Source organism: Silurus aristotelis (genome assembly GCF_946808225.1).
Source record: "Silurus aristotelis genome assembly, chromosome: 6".
Lineage (NCBI taxonomy): Eukaryota > Metazoa > Chordata > Actinopteri > Siluriformes > Siluridae > Silurus > Silurus aristotelis.
The window spans coordinates 26436758-26450913 of NC_139579.1; the positions used below are offsets into that span (position 1 = coordinate 26436758).

The 14156-nt window shown below is 38.5% G+C and overlaps 1 protein-coding gene across 2 annotated transcripts; it reads left to right on the plus strand.

Moving 5' to 3' along the window:
* Positions 1–53: 53 nt before the first annotated feature.
* Positions 54–7246, plus strand: supt7l (SPT7 like, STAGA complex subunit gamma). Of its 2 annotated transcripts, none has more exons than XM_083544805.1 (5): positions 54–295; positions 712–1187; positions 1465–1789; positions 2159–2396; positions 6755–7246. In XM_083544805.1, exons 2-5 carry the CDS (start codon positions 760–762, stop codon positions 7015–7017), a joined length of 1254 nt encoding a protein of 417 aa, XP_083400931.1. In that variant the 5' UTR covers positions 54–295; positions 712–759; the 3' UTR covers positions 7018–7246. The 2 variants fall into 2 exon arrangements, 1 of the variants encoding a protein (XP_083400931.1); XR_014534110.1 differs by having other exon boundaries at positions 76–295; positions 2159–3449; positions 6052–7246.
* Positions 7247–14156: the final 6910 nt, after the last annotated feature.

Here is a 14156-nt window from a genome sequence, read left to right on the forward strand (position 1 = left end):
TAATATGGAGACCCAAAGCATTTTTCAACACTAGCGGAACTAATGTCAGGGCTCAACGTAGCGACACGGTAGCATGTATATGCGTACACTTGGAGTACACAGACTGCGTTCGTTCAGGGTTGTTGATATTATTGTACAAATACAATATGGTAGTGGTAGTTTGGTAGTTTCCACAGTGCAGATATTGGAACGATTTCAGAATAATATATTTATTAAAACCAGATCGCTATTTCGAGGAATTGAGCTAATTATTAAGCAGCATTGAACCGCGACGATTTGCATCACAGATGTTGACGTAAGTATGAATTGTAGATTATATATTATTCAGGTATCAGCTCTAGTCATTTATATCGTCAGGGTATTTTTTTGTGAATTTTATGCACACACCTCCTGATCGTATAATGAATTGGATTATTGTGTTAGAACAGGGGAGATTTTGTACCAAAAATGCCATCTGTGGTGTCTATATGATATATATTACAAATAAATGTTTGACAGACGCTTTTATCCAGATCAACTTACATTTCCCTTTGTTTTAATTGATTGCTTAAAGACCCAGGAGTGGCATCTTGGTTCTGGGATTTGAACCCATGACCTTTTGCTAAGAAGTCCAACATCTTATCAACGGAGCTTCCACTTCTAATTAGGCCTCAGTTAGTCCATTTGTTTCTGCATAGTCTGTAAGTCATTAAATGCTTTACAATCTTTTAGATCATTTACTCAGGAAGACCTGGCACCAATTGAAGTTATCTAGTGAAGATGATGCGTTACTGGGGTGAGCTCCCGGTGGCCTCTGCCCCACCTGGCCGTAGCTCGTTCGATCTCCTGCAACGTGAGTTTCGCCAGGTCGAGATGCAAGACCCTCCTCTGCATCAGCCGTCAGCACGGCGTCCTCGACCCACCACCATGCTGGACGTTCCCTCTGAGCCATGCAGCCTCACGATCCACACGGTGCAGCTGTGCCAGCATGCCCGCCGGCTCCGCAGCCTAATCACGGCAGCACAGTTCGGCCAGCAGCCCACGGCCGCTGGGTCTGATACTCTGGGTCTTAAAGCAGAAGATACCGATTCACTACCACCACGTCCGGTCACACCGGCAGCACCGGATGATCTTCTGCCTTTGGACAGCAAATCTCCTCGGGAGCTGTTTCAGCTACGGCACAGCGATCCAGAGAGCGACTTTTACAAGTAAATACGGTTTACAGTTTCTGCCTCATGCCATGGTTTAGCATTTGTAGATAGAAGTTGTACTAGATAAAAAAATTAAACTTTAAAAATCATTTTGTGCCTGCAAATTAAGAGTAAATGACATAAATATTGAGTACATTTGGTATCTGTAGTTTAGCTATAACTATATACACTCTACATAAAACACCTTATTGTAATATGTAAGTATTGGTAATCTTATGATTTGTTTCTCTGTGCATTCTTATTTCGTCTTTGCTCTTTTTCTTTTTCTGTACAGGGGTGAAGGAGAGCCAGTGACAGAATTGAGCTGGCCCTCATGCCGCCAGCTCCTATACCAGTCAGTTGCCACAGTGTTGGCGCATGCAGGTTTTGAGTCAGCGATGGAAAGTGTGTTAGAGACCCTGACTGACCTGGTGCACGAGCATTACCTGCGTCTGACTCGGCTTCTGCGCGTTGCTGTGGACCGCGAGGCCCGACTCGGCTCCACACCTTTTCCTGACGTCGTGGAGCAGGTCTTCCACGAGGTGGGCATCGGCAGCGTGCTGGCTCTGCAGCGCTTCTGGCAGGTCCGCATTAAAGATTACCACAGCTACATGCTTAAGGTAAGCCACGCGAATTGCACAGGCTTTTAAACAGCAAACATCATTTTGGCAACAAGGAATTAGTAGTTTCTTAATTTTAAGTAATGTGCCAGGATAAATGGAATAAATGTGGTATATCCAAAATGTTGATTAAATCATGATTTTGCAAAGATCTTTATAAGTTATTGCTAATTCAATGTCTGTGAATGTAATTACACAGTAATGAAATTAAATACAACAATACATTATAGAAAAACTGATCAAGACCTGCCTATTAAATCCAAATTAATCAAAATCTTATATGTCCTGCATGCTGTGAGTGATTGGAAGTTAATGACATTTTTTTCTAAATGTTTCATACATTGAATTGCTTTCTTACTTGGTGTGTAGGTCAGCAAAGAGCTCTCAGACGAGTATGAGAGATTAGTAAACCCAGAGAAGGCTCTGGAGGATTCCAATCCGCTCAAAGTGAAAGAGGAACCTGCTAGTGATCTTTCCTTCACGCTGAACGAGGAGGCTGAGGGAGAGTTGTCTGCAGCAGAGCAAGCAATGTCCACTGGAGTACTGGGAATTGCGAATGACAGACTTGCTGGAGGACTGGAGGATGGACACTCTCCTCACACCTCTGGTAATAAGGTCACCTGTTTTCCTATAAACCCTGGTGTTTGTGAGTTTACAGTAAACCACCTGTCCACTGCGCATCATGTGGATAAAAGGCTTCATGTTTGGTACGTTTCAGTAGCAGAGCGAGTATATAAGTCAAAAGCCCCACTCCTGAGATGAATAACTATTATCTATGTAAAAGTAGAGATGATATTCCAGGAAGGATTGAAATTGGTTCCACAGCTAGATTTTTCATATAGTAGATAAACCAGGCTGGAATTAAAAACAATGGAGTAAAAGCTGTAATATGATTCATTTCCAATAATATAAACAGTCCACAACCTTTTCTGAAGAATTAAATAATTCATTTATGTATTACAAGCCCAAAGTACACTAGTTGGACACCTGACTTTCCCAACCATATTTAGTTCTTCCCCAAACTGTTATCGCAAAGCTGAAGACACACAGGACATCTTTGGATGCAGTAGCATGAACATTTCCTTTCACTTGAACTAGGAAACCTAAACCTGCTCCAGCATGACAATGCACCAGTGCACACAGCAAACTCATGAAGATATTCTTTGGGTTGTAGTGAAATAATTCTGTTATAGAGCACTGACCTCAACCCTGTTGAACAACTTTGGGATGAATTGGAACACTGACTGCACCCCAGTCCTCTTCACCTCACCTACATCAGTACATGATTTAATAATACCCTTTTAAGTCAAGTCAAGAAGCTTTTGTCATTTCAATCATATAAAACAGTTCACAGTGAAATGAGACAACATTCTGTAAAAACGTTATTTGGTGCAGACAAGACAGTGTAGGACAAAAACACACCGCCAGCAAACCTCCTGTATGTTAAACAGTACAATGTGCAAAAGAGAACTGGATACAGGAGTGTACTTGTAAATAAACAGCAATAGTAGCAGTCAAATGGATGTGCAAAAACAGCATGTAAACAGTTATGTAGTTATAATAAAAGAATAATATAATATCTGTGGTGCTGAAGACATGGATGTGTGAATTGAGTATTGGGTGTGTGTTTGAGTTCAGATTTGTAGCAGCTCAGTAACAAGTCAAGTCAAGTCAAGTCAAGTTTATTTGTATAGCGCTTTTCACAACAGACATTGTCTCAAAGCAGCTTTACAGAAAACAACAGTGAAGGTGAATGGTGTGCGTTTGTCCCTGATGAGCAAGCCGTGGCGACAGTGGCAAGGAAAAACTCCCTTAGATGATATGAGGAAGAAACCTTGAGAGGAACCAGACTCAAAGGGGAACCCATCCTCATTTGGGTGACATCAAGAGTTTGATCATAAATCTTTCAACAATACAGAACACTGGAGAGTGAGAACTAACATGAGTACTGGAGTATAAGATTATAAGTGAATGTTCTTTCTACAGTCTTTGGTATAAAAAGCTCAACATTTGTGATCATCATAGATCCAGCATCAGCTTCTCCATGCCAGGGCCTTTAAACACTCGGCATCTACTTCTCCATGATCATCCATAGGTCCATAATCTTCACGAGGTGGGACGTGACTGGAGCTGGCCAAACCTCAGGATGCCTCGGGATGGGGAGAGAAAGAGAAGCAGTGGAGAGGAATTAGCGTAGCTGCTGTTCATGATATTAACAGCACAAGTTGATAATGTGCATGTGATCATATATTCTGGAGCACAAGGTTGTGATGTGATGTGTGTGATGTGTGTTATGTGTAGGCTTTGCTAAAAAGATATGTTTTTAATCTGCACTTAAACTGGGAGAGTGTATCTGAACCCCGAACACTGTCAGGAAGACTATTCCAGAGTTTAGGAGCTAAATGTAAAAATGCTTTACCGCCTTTAGTGGACTTTGCTATTCTAGGAACTACTAGAAGCCCAGAGTTTTGAGATCTCAGGGAGCGTGACGGATTGTAGCGTGTTAAAAGACTGAAGAGATACATGGGAGCCAAACCATTTAGTGCTTTATAAGTGAGTAGCATTAGTTTGTAGTCTATTCGAAACTTAACAGGAAGCCAATGTAGGGATGATAAGATTGGGGTTATATGATCGTGTTTTCTTGACCTAGTGAAAACTCTTGCTGCGGCATTCTGAACTAACTGAAGCTTGTTTATTAATGATGCAGGACATCCACCTAGTAATGCATTACAGTAGTCTATTCTAGAGGTCATAAACGCATGGACGAGCTTCTCTGCATCAGATATAGATAACATATTTCTTAGCTTAGAAATATTTCTAAGGTGAAAGAAGGCTGTTTTTGTAACTTGATTGATGTGATTTTTAAAAGATAAGTTGCTGTCTAAAATAACTCCCAGGTCTTTTACCGTTGAACTAGTAGTTACAGAACAACCGTCTAAATGCAGGCTGAGATGCTGGAGCTTCTGTGTACTATTTTTTGGGCAGATGAGCAAAATCTCCGTTTTATCAGAATTTAATAGCAGAAAGTTATGGGTCATCCAATCTCTTATTTCTTCAACACACTCAGTTATGCGAGCTAATTAAGCTGTATCGCCTGGTTTGGATGAAATATATAGCTGGGTATCATCAGCATAACAATGGAAGCTAATTCCATGCCTTCTAATAATATTTCCTAATGGAAGCATGTATATTGTGAAAAGCAGGGGTCCTAGAACGCCATAATTTACTAGCATTATCCTGGATAGCTCTCCATTTAAATCTACTAAATGGTAACGATTGGACAGGTAGGATTTAAACCAGTTTAATGCCTGTCCCTGAATACCGATGTAATTCTGTAAGCGATCGAGGAGAAGATCATGATCTATAGTGTCGAACGCAGCACTAAGACCTAGTAAAACTAATAGGGAGATGTAGCCTTGGTCTGAAGCTAAAAACAGGTCATTAGTGATTTTAACTAGAGCAGTTTCTGTGCTATGATGGGGCCTAAAACCTGACTGAAACTCTTCAAAGATATTGTTCTCCTGCAAGTGGTTACATAACTGGGCAGCGACAATCTTTTCTAAAATCTTAGACATAAATGGGAGATTTGAAATTGGTCTGTAATTCGATAGCGTGTTTGGATCCAGATTAGGTTTTTTAATGAGGGGCTTAATAACTGCTAACTTGAGGGATTTAGGGACGTGACCTAACGATAGTGAGGAGTTAATAATATTGAGAAGAGGCTCACCAGCTGTATATAACACTTCCTTCAGTAGTTTAGTGGGAATTGGATCTAACTGACATGTTGTTGATTTAGCTTTCATAATAGCATCATACAACTTTTCCTGTCCTATACATGTAAAACAGTGTAGTTGTGGGGTTGTAGGTACGATTGTGTCGGGAGATGCTGTCAGAGGTTGAACTGTCACAATTGTTTTTCTAATGTTATCTATTTTTTCAGTGAAGAAATTCATAAAGTCTTCACTACTAAACTGTGATGGAACACATTTTTCAGATCCCTGATTTGTTGTTAATTTAGCGACTGTACTGAAAAGGAACCTGGGATTGTTTTTGTTATTTTCTATGAGTTTGCTCAGGTGTTCAGCTCTAGCAGCTTTTAGCGCCTGTCTGTAGCTAAGCATACTGTCTTTATACGCAATTCTAAATACCTCCAATTTAGTTTTCCTCCATTTTCTCTCCAGATTACGTGCTGTTCTCTTTAGGGCATGCGTATGACTATTATACCAAGGTGCAGGTGCTTGTTCTCGAACCTTTTTTAACAGACATTTGAGTGAGTGTGTGAGTTTAAGTTCCAGTTCAGCTCTGTTTTAAGGAGCCTGATAGCTTTTGCACAGTCAGGATGTGAGGCCAGAATGCTTTCGGAAACCGCTTCCGGTGAGAGTGAGGAATGTGTGTGAGGTTGTCCACAATGCTGTTGGCAGCTACCCTTGTAGCTAAATGAGCATAGGCACACTCCAAAATCTAGTGGAACATCTTCCCAGAAGATTGAAGAGAATTATAAGAGCTGAGTGTGGAATGCCATGTTCTAAAAGCACATACTATACTTATAAGCAGGTGTCCACAAACCTTTGGCAATATAGTGTATATGCATATTATGATATGCACAGTTGTGATATTTTGATATCCCAGTTAAATTTGATTTGTATGGCACTTTTAAGCAGAAATAAAGAGTACGATATCAATTAGAGCTGCTGCTATCGATTGGTGCGATAATCATGCTGTCTAATCAGCATCTTGAGATGCCACACCTGTGAGGTGGATGGATTATCTCGGCAAAGGAGAAGTGCTCACTAACACAGATTTGTAAACAATATTTGAGATCAACAGGCCTTTTGTGTACATTGAAAAAGTCTTAGATCTTTGAGTTTAGCTCATGAAAAATGGGGGCAAAAACATAAGTGTTGCGTTTATCATTTTGTTCAGTATAGTATGTTTTCTGATCAGTTTTTTTTCTATATGTGTCAGCCACAACAGGAAATGGCTCACCCTTGTGGCAGCTTCAGCAGGTAAAAATGGAGCCGCAGGACAGTGAAGAGGGCCAGGTATCAGGCCACGGCGTTCTCACAAGCGACGTCTTCGAGGAGGGCCCGATGTCCACCATGAGCGACGGCGGAACAGCGCCGTCTCCCGGTTGCTCAGATAACAGCTACGGGTCTCATTCTCCCGACTCGCTGATCGGCACATCTCCCTTTAATCAGCGGCCGAAGAAACGGATACGCAAAATATAACTACGTTTTTAAAGACTCGTTGCACGCTCTCGCCAATTGTTGCTTTGCCTTTGTGCTATTTTGTATCAGGGCCAGTGAAAATAAAATCGATAATGTTAAGACGACTGGGTTTATGTGACTAAATAAGAATATTCCCTTTCAAATAACTCTTGGTAAATGTTTTATCTGTTTACTGTGTCACACGGTTGTATTGTACAGCACACAAAAAGCAAGCATCTGTTTATCGTAATGGAGCGGCACTTCGAATCGTCTCATAGGGAATAATTATAGGCGATGTTTGTTTCAGAATGTACATGTGCATCAATCAAAGGATAATGACAAATTAATTACAGTGCACATAAATCTGCATATTAAATAGACAGGCTTTTACAGTTCCTGTTCCAGCATTGAAAATTTCCAATTGTCACAGTGGAAGCGGGCCATTGTGCATGAGCCACCTGCACATGGAACACCAGTGAGGCGAAACATCCACCCACATTCACTAGCATTCCATTTTTTACCATCGATGGCCAGTTAACACAGGAAATTACAACAGGTGCATTTTTTCTTAAATGAATTTGACATTGGTATTTAAACTTCCAAGGGCTTGAATTGTAAAAGTAATTTCTGTTGCAGGCTCTTGATAAATACATAATAGATAAATGAATTTGAGCATACACATACAGTTATCAAAACACTGAGAAGCTACATTTCTGTGATCACTTTTATCCTATTATGAATTATTACAATCCTGATGTGAGGGGTCTCATCTAGCACAATCCCACCCCCATCTACAGGGCTTTAAAGGGCTCATTGAATAGACTAAGGAGGATGAAAATGAATGAAATCCTGTGCTATGGCCTTCACACTCACCAGATCTCAACCCGATGAACATCTGAGATTTTGAATTGTTATTTGAAACACCAGCATTTTTTTAAAGAAACCAAGACACCCTTTCATTTAATTTGTCACTATCTGGAGGTTGAGTAATGTCAACTGGACTTCAGTCTGAGGAAAGTTGGCAGGATACGACAAATGTGTGTGTAATACTTCTATGTGCGCTTCCATCATTACATCTTCACAGATGCAATTTGTCACAATGTTCAGAGTGTAAACAGGAAATTTGTCCAAATTAACAGCCAAAACCGTATTGTCTGCTCGTCTGTTCTCAAATACCAAATATTGTTAAGAAATGTCATAAATTACATATTGTTACAAACAATTTCCCAAATAAACTGCATTTATTGTGACTATTTTTTCTGTTTCGGCCAATACTTTGTTTTCTCAGACATTAAAACGATTATCATTTTTTTACTACTGAATTACATGCAGAATATAGTTGCAGAGGTTGGATGAGTGAAATAAGAGAGAAAACTTCCTCAACATCGCCATTCTTGATTTATTTCCTGCACATCCTTTGGCTTTTTATTCTACACAGATACTGACACACAACACATTTCTTTGGTCACAGTCTTGTGACTTTGTAGTGACCGCTGTGCAACTTGAATATTACTTTGTTTTTTATTCGACTATTAATTAATTTATTAAATTATAATGAGCTCAAAACCTTCTTTTCAACTACTTCAATAAAAAAATTGTGCAAACAAGGCCACGGGTTTTAAGCCAAGTTTGAGTCATGAGTTTCTTCCATCGTTTATTACAATTAAAATGTTCTGCTTGCTGTTGAACTGACACTGAACTGTATGTTTGTGCTAAGTAGATATCGCCAAGCGCCGATCAAAACAAGTTCGAAATTAAGTTTTTATCCACTCATAAATAAACAGAAACGTCTGATTTCACAAAATGTATAGTAAAAAGTAAGAGATTCGACTTTAAAAAGTAGTGGTTACTTCAGTAAAATACAGATATGCGAATAACGCTCCTTAATTAGATTAATAAATTACATTTACTTTGTTACTGTCCACCACTGATTATAAGTTTAGCTCAGAGTTGTGAGAGGCGACCTAAAAGATGTCAGACATGTGGTATTCGTTTGGTCCAAGGAATCATTCGAATCCTTTGGATTTAATGCTTAACTCTTTCATAGCTAATTAGAACATAGTACATTTTTAATTCAATTCTTGCTAGACAGTGACACTGAAATTATGGTTCTGTATTGCACTAGTATGTAGACAAGAAATGGATTCCTGTCACTCTGGAGTTTTAGGTTGATGTACTTTCACTGCCAGGCACCATGTATTGCAATGGAAATGCTGAATCCTACTGGAGAAGCGAGAAATGGTATAATGGCTATTGGGAAATAAACCAGAAACATAGTAACTGTGTGCAATGAATTTAATATTCAATGACAGCCATCATAATCAAATGCAGAAGTGTGTTTTAACCAACAGTTATTCGGATTCTCTGGAGTAGACTTCCATCATTCCCATTTGAGTAACAGCAGGGGGCAGTGTTGAGCCACACAGCATCAGTGCAGGTATTCAGTATTCTTCTTGCTTGTGCCTGGCATTGAACCTTCTGCTTTATGAACAAGCAGAGATTTTATTTAAACAGGTTGGTGGTTTAAGCAGGTCTGAACTGTCCGTCTTCATTCCAATTTTTGTATCACTTGCTTGTTCTGTTAAACGGAAGACATGTTCAGAGCTTGCCGGGATAATTACCTCCATTTGTTAGTGGCCTCACCAATACAATCATCTTTCTAATAAAAAATCTTTTCAAATCTTTTAAGCGACAACACCTGGAAAAATAAACTTAACTCTCTCTGCCAAATCACTCTCTGGTTCCAACAGATAAACAGCCCTTTTTATTTTCTTATTCTATTCTTGTATACTTGGTTTTCACTCTGTCCATCTCTGTTGGCTTCTATGAACCAAGTCATTTGTTCACTGGTTAATGTCAGGTTTACATCAGCCTGCATCTGTGCACTCATGGATCTTATGGATTTAATTTACAGTCGGTATTCAGCGATATTAGGGAAGATAGCAACGGGTATTCAATGGATATACTGCATGGATTTCTCCCAAGGCTCTCTGTGTGTGATTGGATCAAATCTGGGTCATTCGCAGTGAGGATCTGGCTCTGCACAATGCAGTCGAATTTTAATTAGGAGATTTTAATACACAGGTTTTAATACTTGAATACAAAATAGAAATAAAGGCATTGCACATGGTATATTTTACAGATGCTACATCAGTATTGCAAGTAGCATGCATTGTCAAAAGCAATATTTTAAGGTGTATATATATATATATATATATATATATATATATATATATATATATATATATATATATATATATATAGAGAGAGAGAGAGAGAGAGAGAGAGAGAGAGAGAGAGAATATTTTAAACTATAACATTTTTATATGAATTTGTACTTTGACACATTTTTCATGTATTTTGTTGGGATTTTTGGGAGTTTTACCCACACTTTTATATTTCACCAGACGCCATGTAAAAATTTAACTGCTCTATAATACAAAAATGTCATAAATGGCTGCAAAAATGTTGTAGTTAATAATAGCTGCATTTTGCAGGGTAAAAAAACAGGGTTTATTTAAATATGAGGAAAAAAATATAGCTTTCCTATAAAATAGTGTTTTATTCCCAATATACCACAGCATGGTTACCATTTCTATGATTTAAAGTATAGCACATCCTATATTAGATCAGTTTATGATCATTACACAACTACTTTTCCAGCCATATGTGGTTTGTTGGTGATGAAACTAATGTTTCCTGGTCCTTGTGATTTATAATGTATCAAAATATCATCATAAAAACACATTCAAACTGTTCATTTCCAATCACAATGTCGTCCTCACAAGTTACGAGATTCAGCACAAAGGACTGTGCATTAAAACACAAAGCAGGATGTTTGGTCATCCTACTATGGCAACTGATCGAATCTATATATGGGTTTTTAAATAATCATTAGACAAACATTGGCACTTTTCCCCTCCCTATTTATATGAATGTGCTGATTTGGATGTGGGATATTTCCTGTGACAGCCCTGATATCCCAGTGAAGTAGGAGCTTCAGCAAAAACCCATAAATCTAATCAAATCTGCCACTTGTGTGCGAGTGCCTTGCACGATAAAATGTGTTGAGAGGGTTTCATTTCTGCAGACATTTCACTTTAGGAAGCATTTGTTGAGTGTTTTGGGCTGCTCTGATCTTTTTTTTTTTTGTAATGGGTTTGTAAACATAACAAACTATTCAACCTCCAGAAGGAAAATGATTTTCAGTAAGCGTCAGAAATATTGGCTTTGCTTTTATAGTCCTGTCAATCTGTAGCACTGGTGTGGTTTAGGAGGATTCTGTTGATGCCAAAGCAAACTGAGATCATCACTGAGCCCCGGGCGTTTTTGCACTGTGGGCGGCCGGCGAAACCGACGCAATGTCGACACACTGCAATTTGAAATTCCACCCAAAACACTTATTAGGTGCAGAAAACACAAGTATTCTGCATCCATCATTTGGCATCAGTATCGCACAGGCACTCGAAGACTCTTAAAACTAATTGGCCAAAAGGCTCTCTTGTGTGCGTATCGAGTCTGCTGCTTATTCTGTAACTTAACTGCCTACTACTGTCTCTGGCTTTCTTTGTAGAAAGGACAGGATAAGCTTGATTACATGTTTACTGTAGGTTTAGGTGTGAAATGGCTATTATTGTACTTTCAGGTCATTTGACTATAAATTCCTAATGGGCACATATGATGTAAAGAAAACTCCATTATTAGATACCAGAGTTCCAGGGGCACACAAATAAACACCCACTATGTGAAGGCATCATGATGCTGTAATACCAAAATATTATTTCATATACATTATCAAAACCTAAAGTAGACACAATGTTAAAATTACATTACAGCATGCTGTATGAATATTATTATTTAAAGATGTACCTATATCTTTAAATAATAAGATTCATACAGCATGCTGTAATATAATTTTAACATTGTACTTCGTGCATCATACTTTGTGATTCGTAGAGTGTTGCTGATATAAGCACAGAATCCACCGCAATACTGATCAAGAGAAAGATAAAAAAAAAAGATAAAAAAGAAAGAAAAAATTTCATTACATACACAACCAGGCACAGTATGCAGTGAAAATGTTTTTATTATTTTCAAAGGCTGCTCTGTGACATTTTTTTTAAAGAATATAAAAATTTAAATACAACTATAATACAAATAATACAAAATCTAATTTACTAAAATATAAAAATGTTATTAAAATCTAAAATGGAAAATTAAAACGTATAAATAGAACCATCTTCTTTCAACTGCTCCCTTTAGGGGTTGCCACAGCGGATCATCTTCTTCAGCTCTGCTACCTCCAGCTCTACCTCCTGTCTTTTACTCTATGCCACTGTCTCTAAACCATACAACATCGCAGGTCTCACCACAGTCCTATAAACTTTCCCTTTCACTCTTGCGGATACCCTTCTTACAAATCACTCCTCTGACTTGCAGCACATCCTTCCCAGCTCGGTCCCTCTGCTTAGTGTCCAACTTATATAACTCCTCATATGCCTTTTCCTTAGCTTAGGTTCCTTAGCAATTCTGTTTTGCCAATTTGCAATTCTCTTTTGCTTTCTCCTTATGCTTTCCTGCAATTCCTCATTCCACCACCACGTCTCTTTGTCTTCCATTCTCTTTCCAGAAATCACACCAAATACCTTCTGAGCAGTCTCTCATCACTTCTGCAGTAGTTCCCAATCATCCAGCACCTCTTCACCACCACTGAGCCCCTGTCTGACCTCTTCCCCGAATCTCACACTACAGTCTTCCTCCTTCAGTTTCCACCATCTTATTCTTCTTTCAGTTCTCACTCTCCTCTTCTTCTTCACCTCCAAAACCATCTTACAGACCACCATCCAATGCTGTCTAGCTACACTGTCCCCTGCCAACACCTTACAGTCTCCAATCTCCTTCAGGTTGCATCTCCTACATAGAACATAGTCCACCTAGTGTGCACCTTCCTCCACTCTTACATAACCATATGCTCCTCCATCTTTCTAAAATAAGTATTTACAACTGCCATTTCCATTCATTTAGCAAAATCTATCACCATCTGCCCTTCCACATCACTCTCTTAAAGCCATACCTATCTGTCACTTCTCATCACCTCTGTTTCCTTCACCAACATGGCCACCAAATTTGCCCAGGGACTGCTTAGGCACTGATGATAAACTTCCAGCTTCATGTTCATCACCCAATCAGAAACTCTCTTTACCTCCACTACACTCTTACTGTACTCTTCCTTCCGGATCACCCCTACACCATTTCTCTTTCCATCCAGAACATGATAGAACAGATGTCTTCCTCCTCTCCGTTTTGTCCTTTGCCAAACAGTAGCCCAATTTCCCAAATAACCGGTACCCTGTTATCAAACAATACCTGTGGCGGTAGTTGGTAAACCGAGCCTTGACCGATCCGGTATTAAATTCAGGATTGTGATTCGTATATTTATTTTGGCACATGTTTTTATGCTGGATGCTCTTCATAACGCAACCCTCCCTGGCTTGTGCAACCCTAATGGCTGGGTTAAAAAAAAGTATAAATAAAATATACAAATTAAATAAAATAAAATAGAGAAAATAAATACAATTTTAATTAAAGTCAATTCAATAGAAATCAAAAATTAGACATAGCCAGAAAAAGTATATTTTGTAATAAATACTGTAATTATATAAAATCATAAATAAAATTTAAACTAGAACAAAAGTAACAGATTTAGAGATTTCTTCTGTGGCTTAACTTGCTCTGTTGTTAAACGAGTGACAATTTGAGTGAAATATCAATTATTGTAATATGACTTAAAAATTAAAAAGTGATCCACCAGAGACAAGTTTCCTGTTGATAACAAGATTCTGTCATTCTTTTCTCTTTTGATTCACTTCACATAAATGAAAACTGATATTAAAAAAGAAGAACGTTTCTTAAGCTTTTGATATAATTGGATTTATAATGGATGTATTCTAATAATGCAAACTTGGTCATTCTATCTTGAAAGCAAGACTTATAAATTAGGATAATCATAACAAAACTAAGCTGTTAAACAGAATATTGTAATGAAAATTTACTGACCGCTATTGAGTTTTATGAGGGACAGAACCATGACACATGGATAGTTATTTCCATCTCAGTGATCGTTACTTGTTTTAGAAGGATGAATCATTGAGTCACTGAAA

Bases quoted from the DNA above. Each gene is read 5' to 3' on its own strand.
- supt7l (XM_083544805.1), top strand. From the start codon at position 760: ATGATGCGTTACTGGGGTGAGCTCCCGGTGGCCTCTGCCCCACCTGGC. The intron at 1,188-1,464 runs GTAAATACGGTT...TTTTCTGTACAG, and splicing joins CCAGAGAGCGACTTTTACAA to GGGTGAAGGAGAGCCAGTGA. The intron at 2,397-6,754 runs GTAATAAGGTCA...TATATGTGTCAG, and splicing joins ACACTCTCCTCACACCTCTG to CCACAACAGGAAATGGCTCA.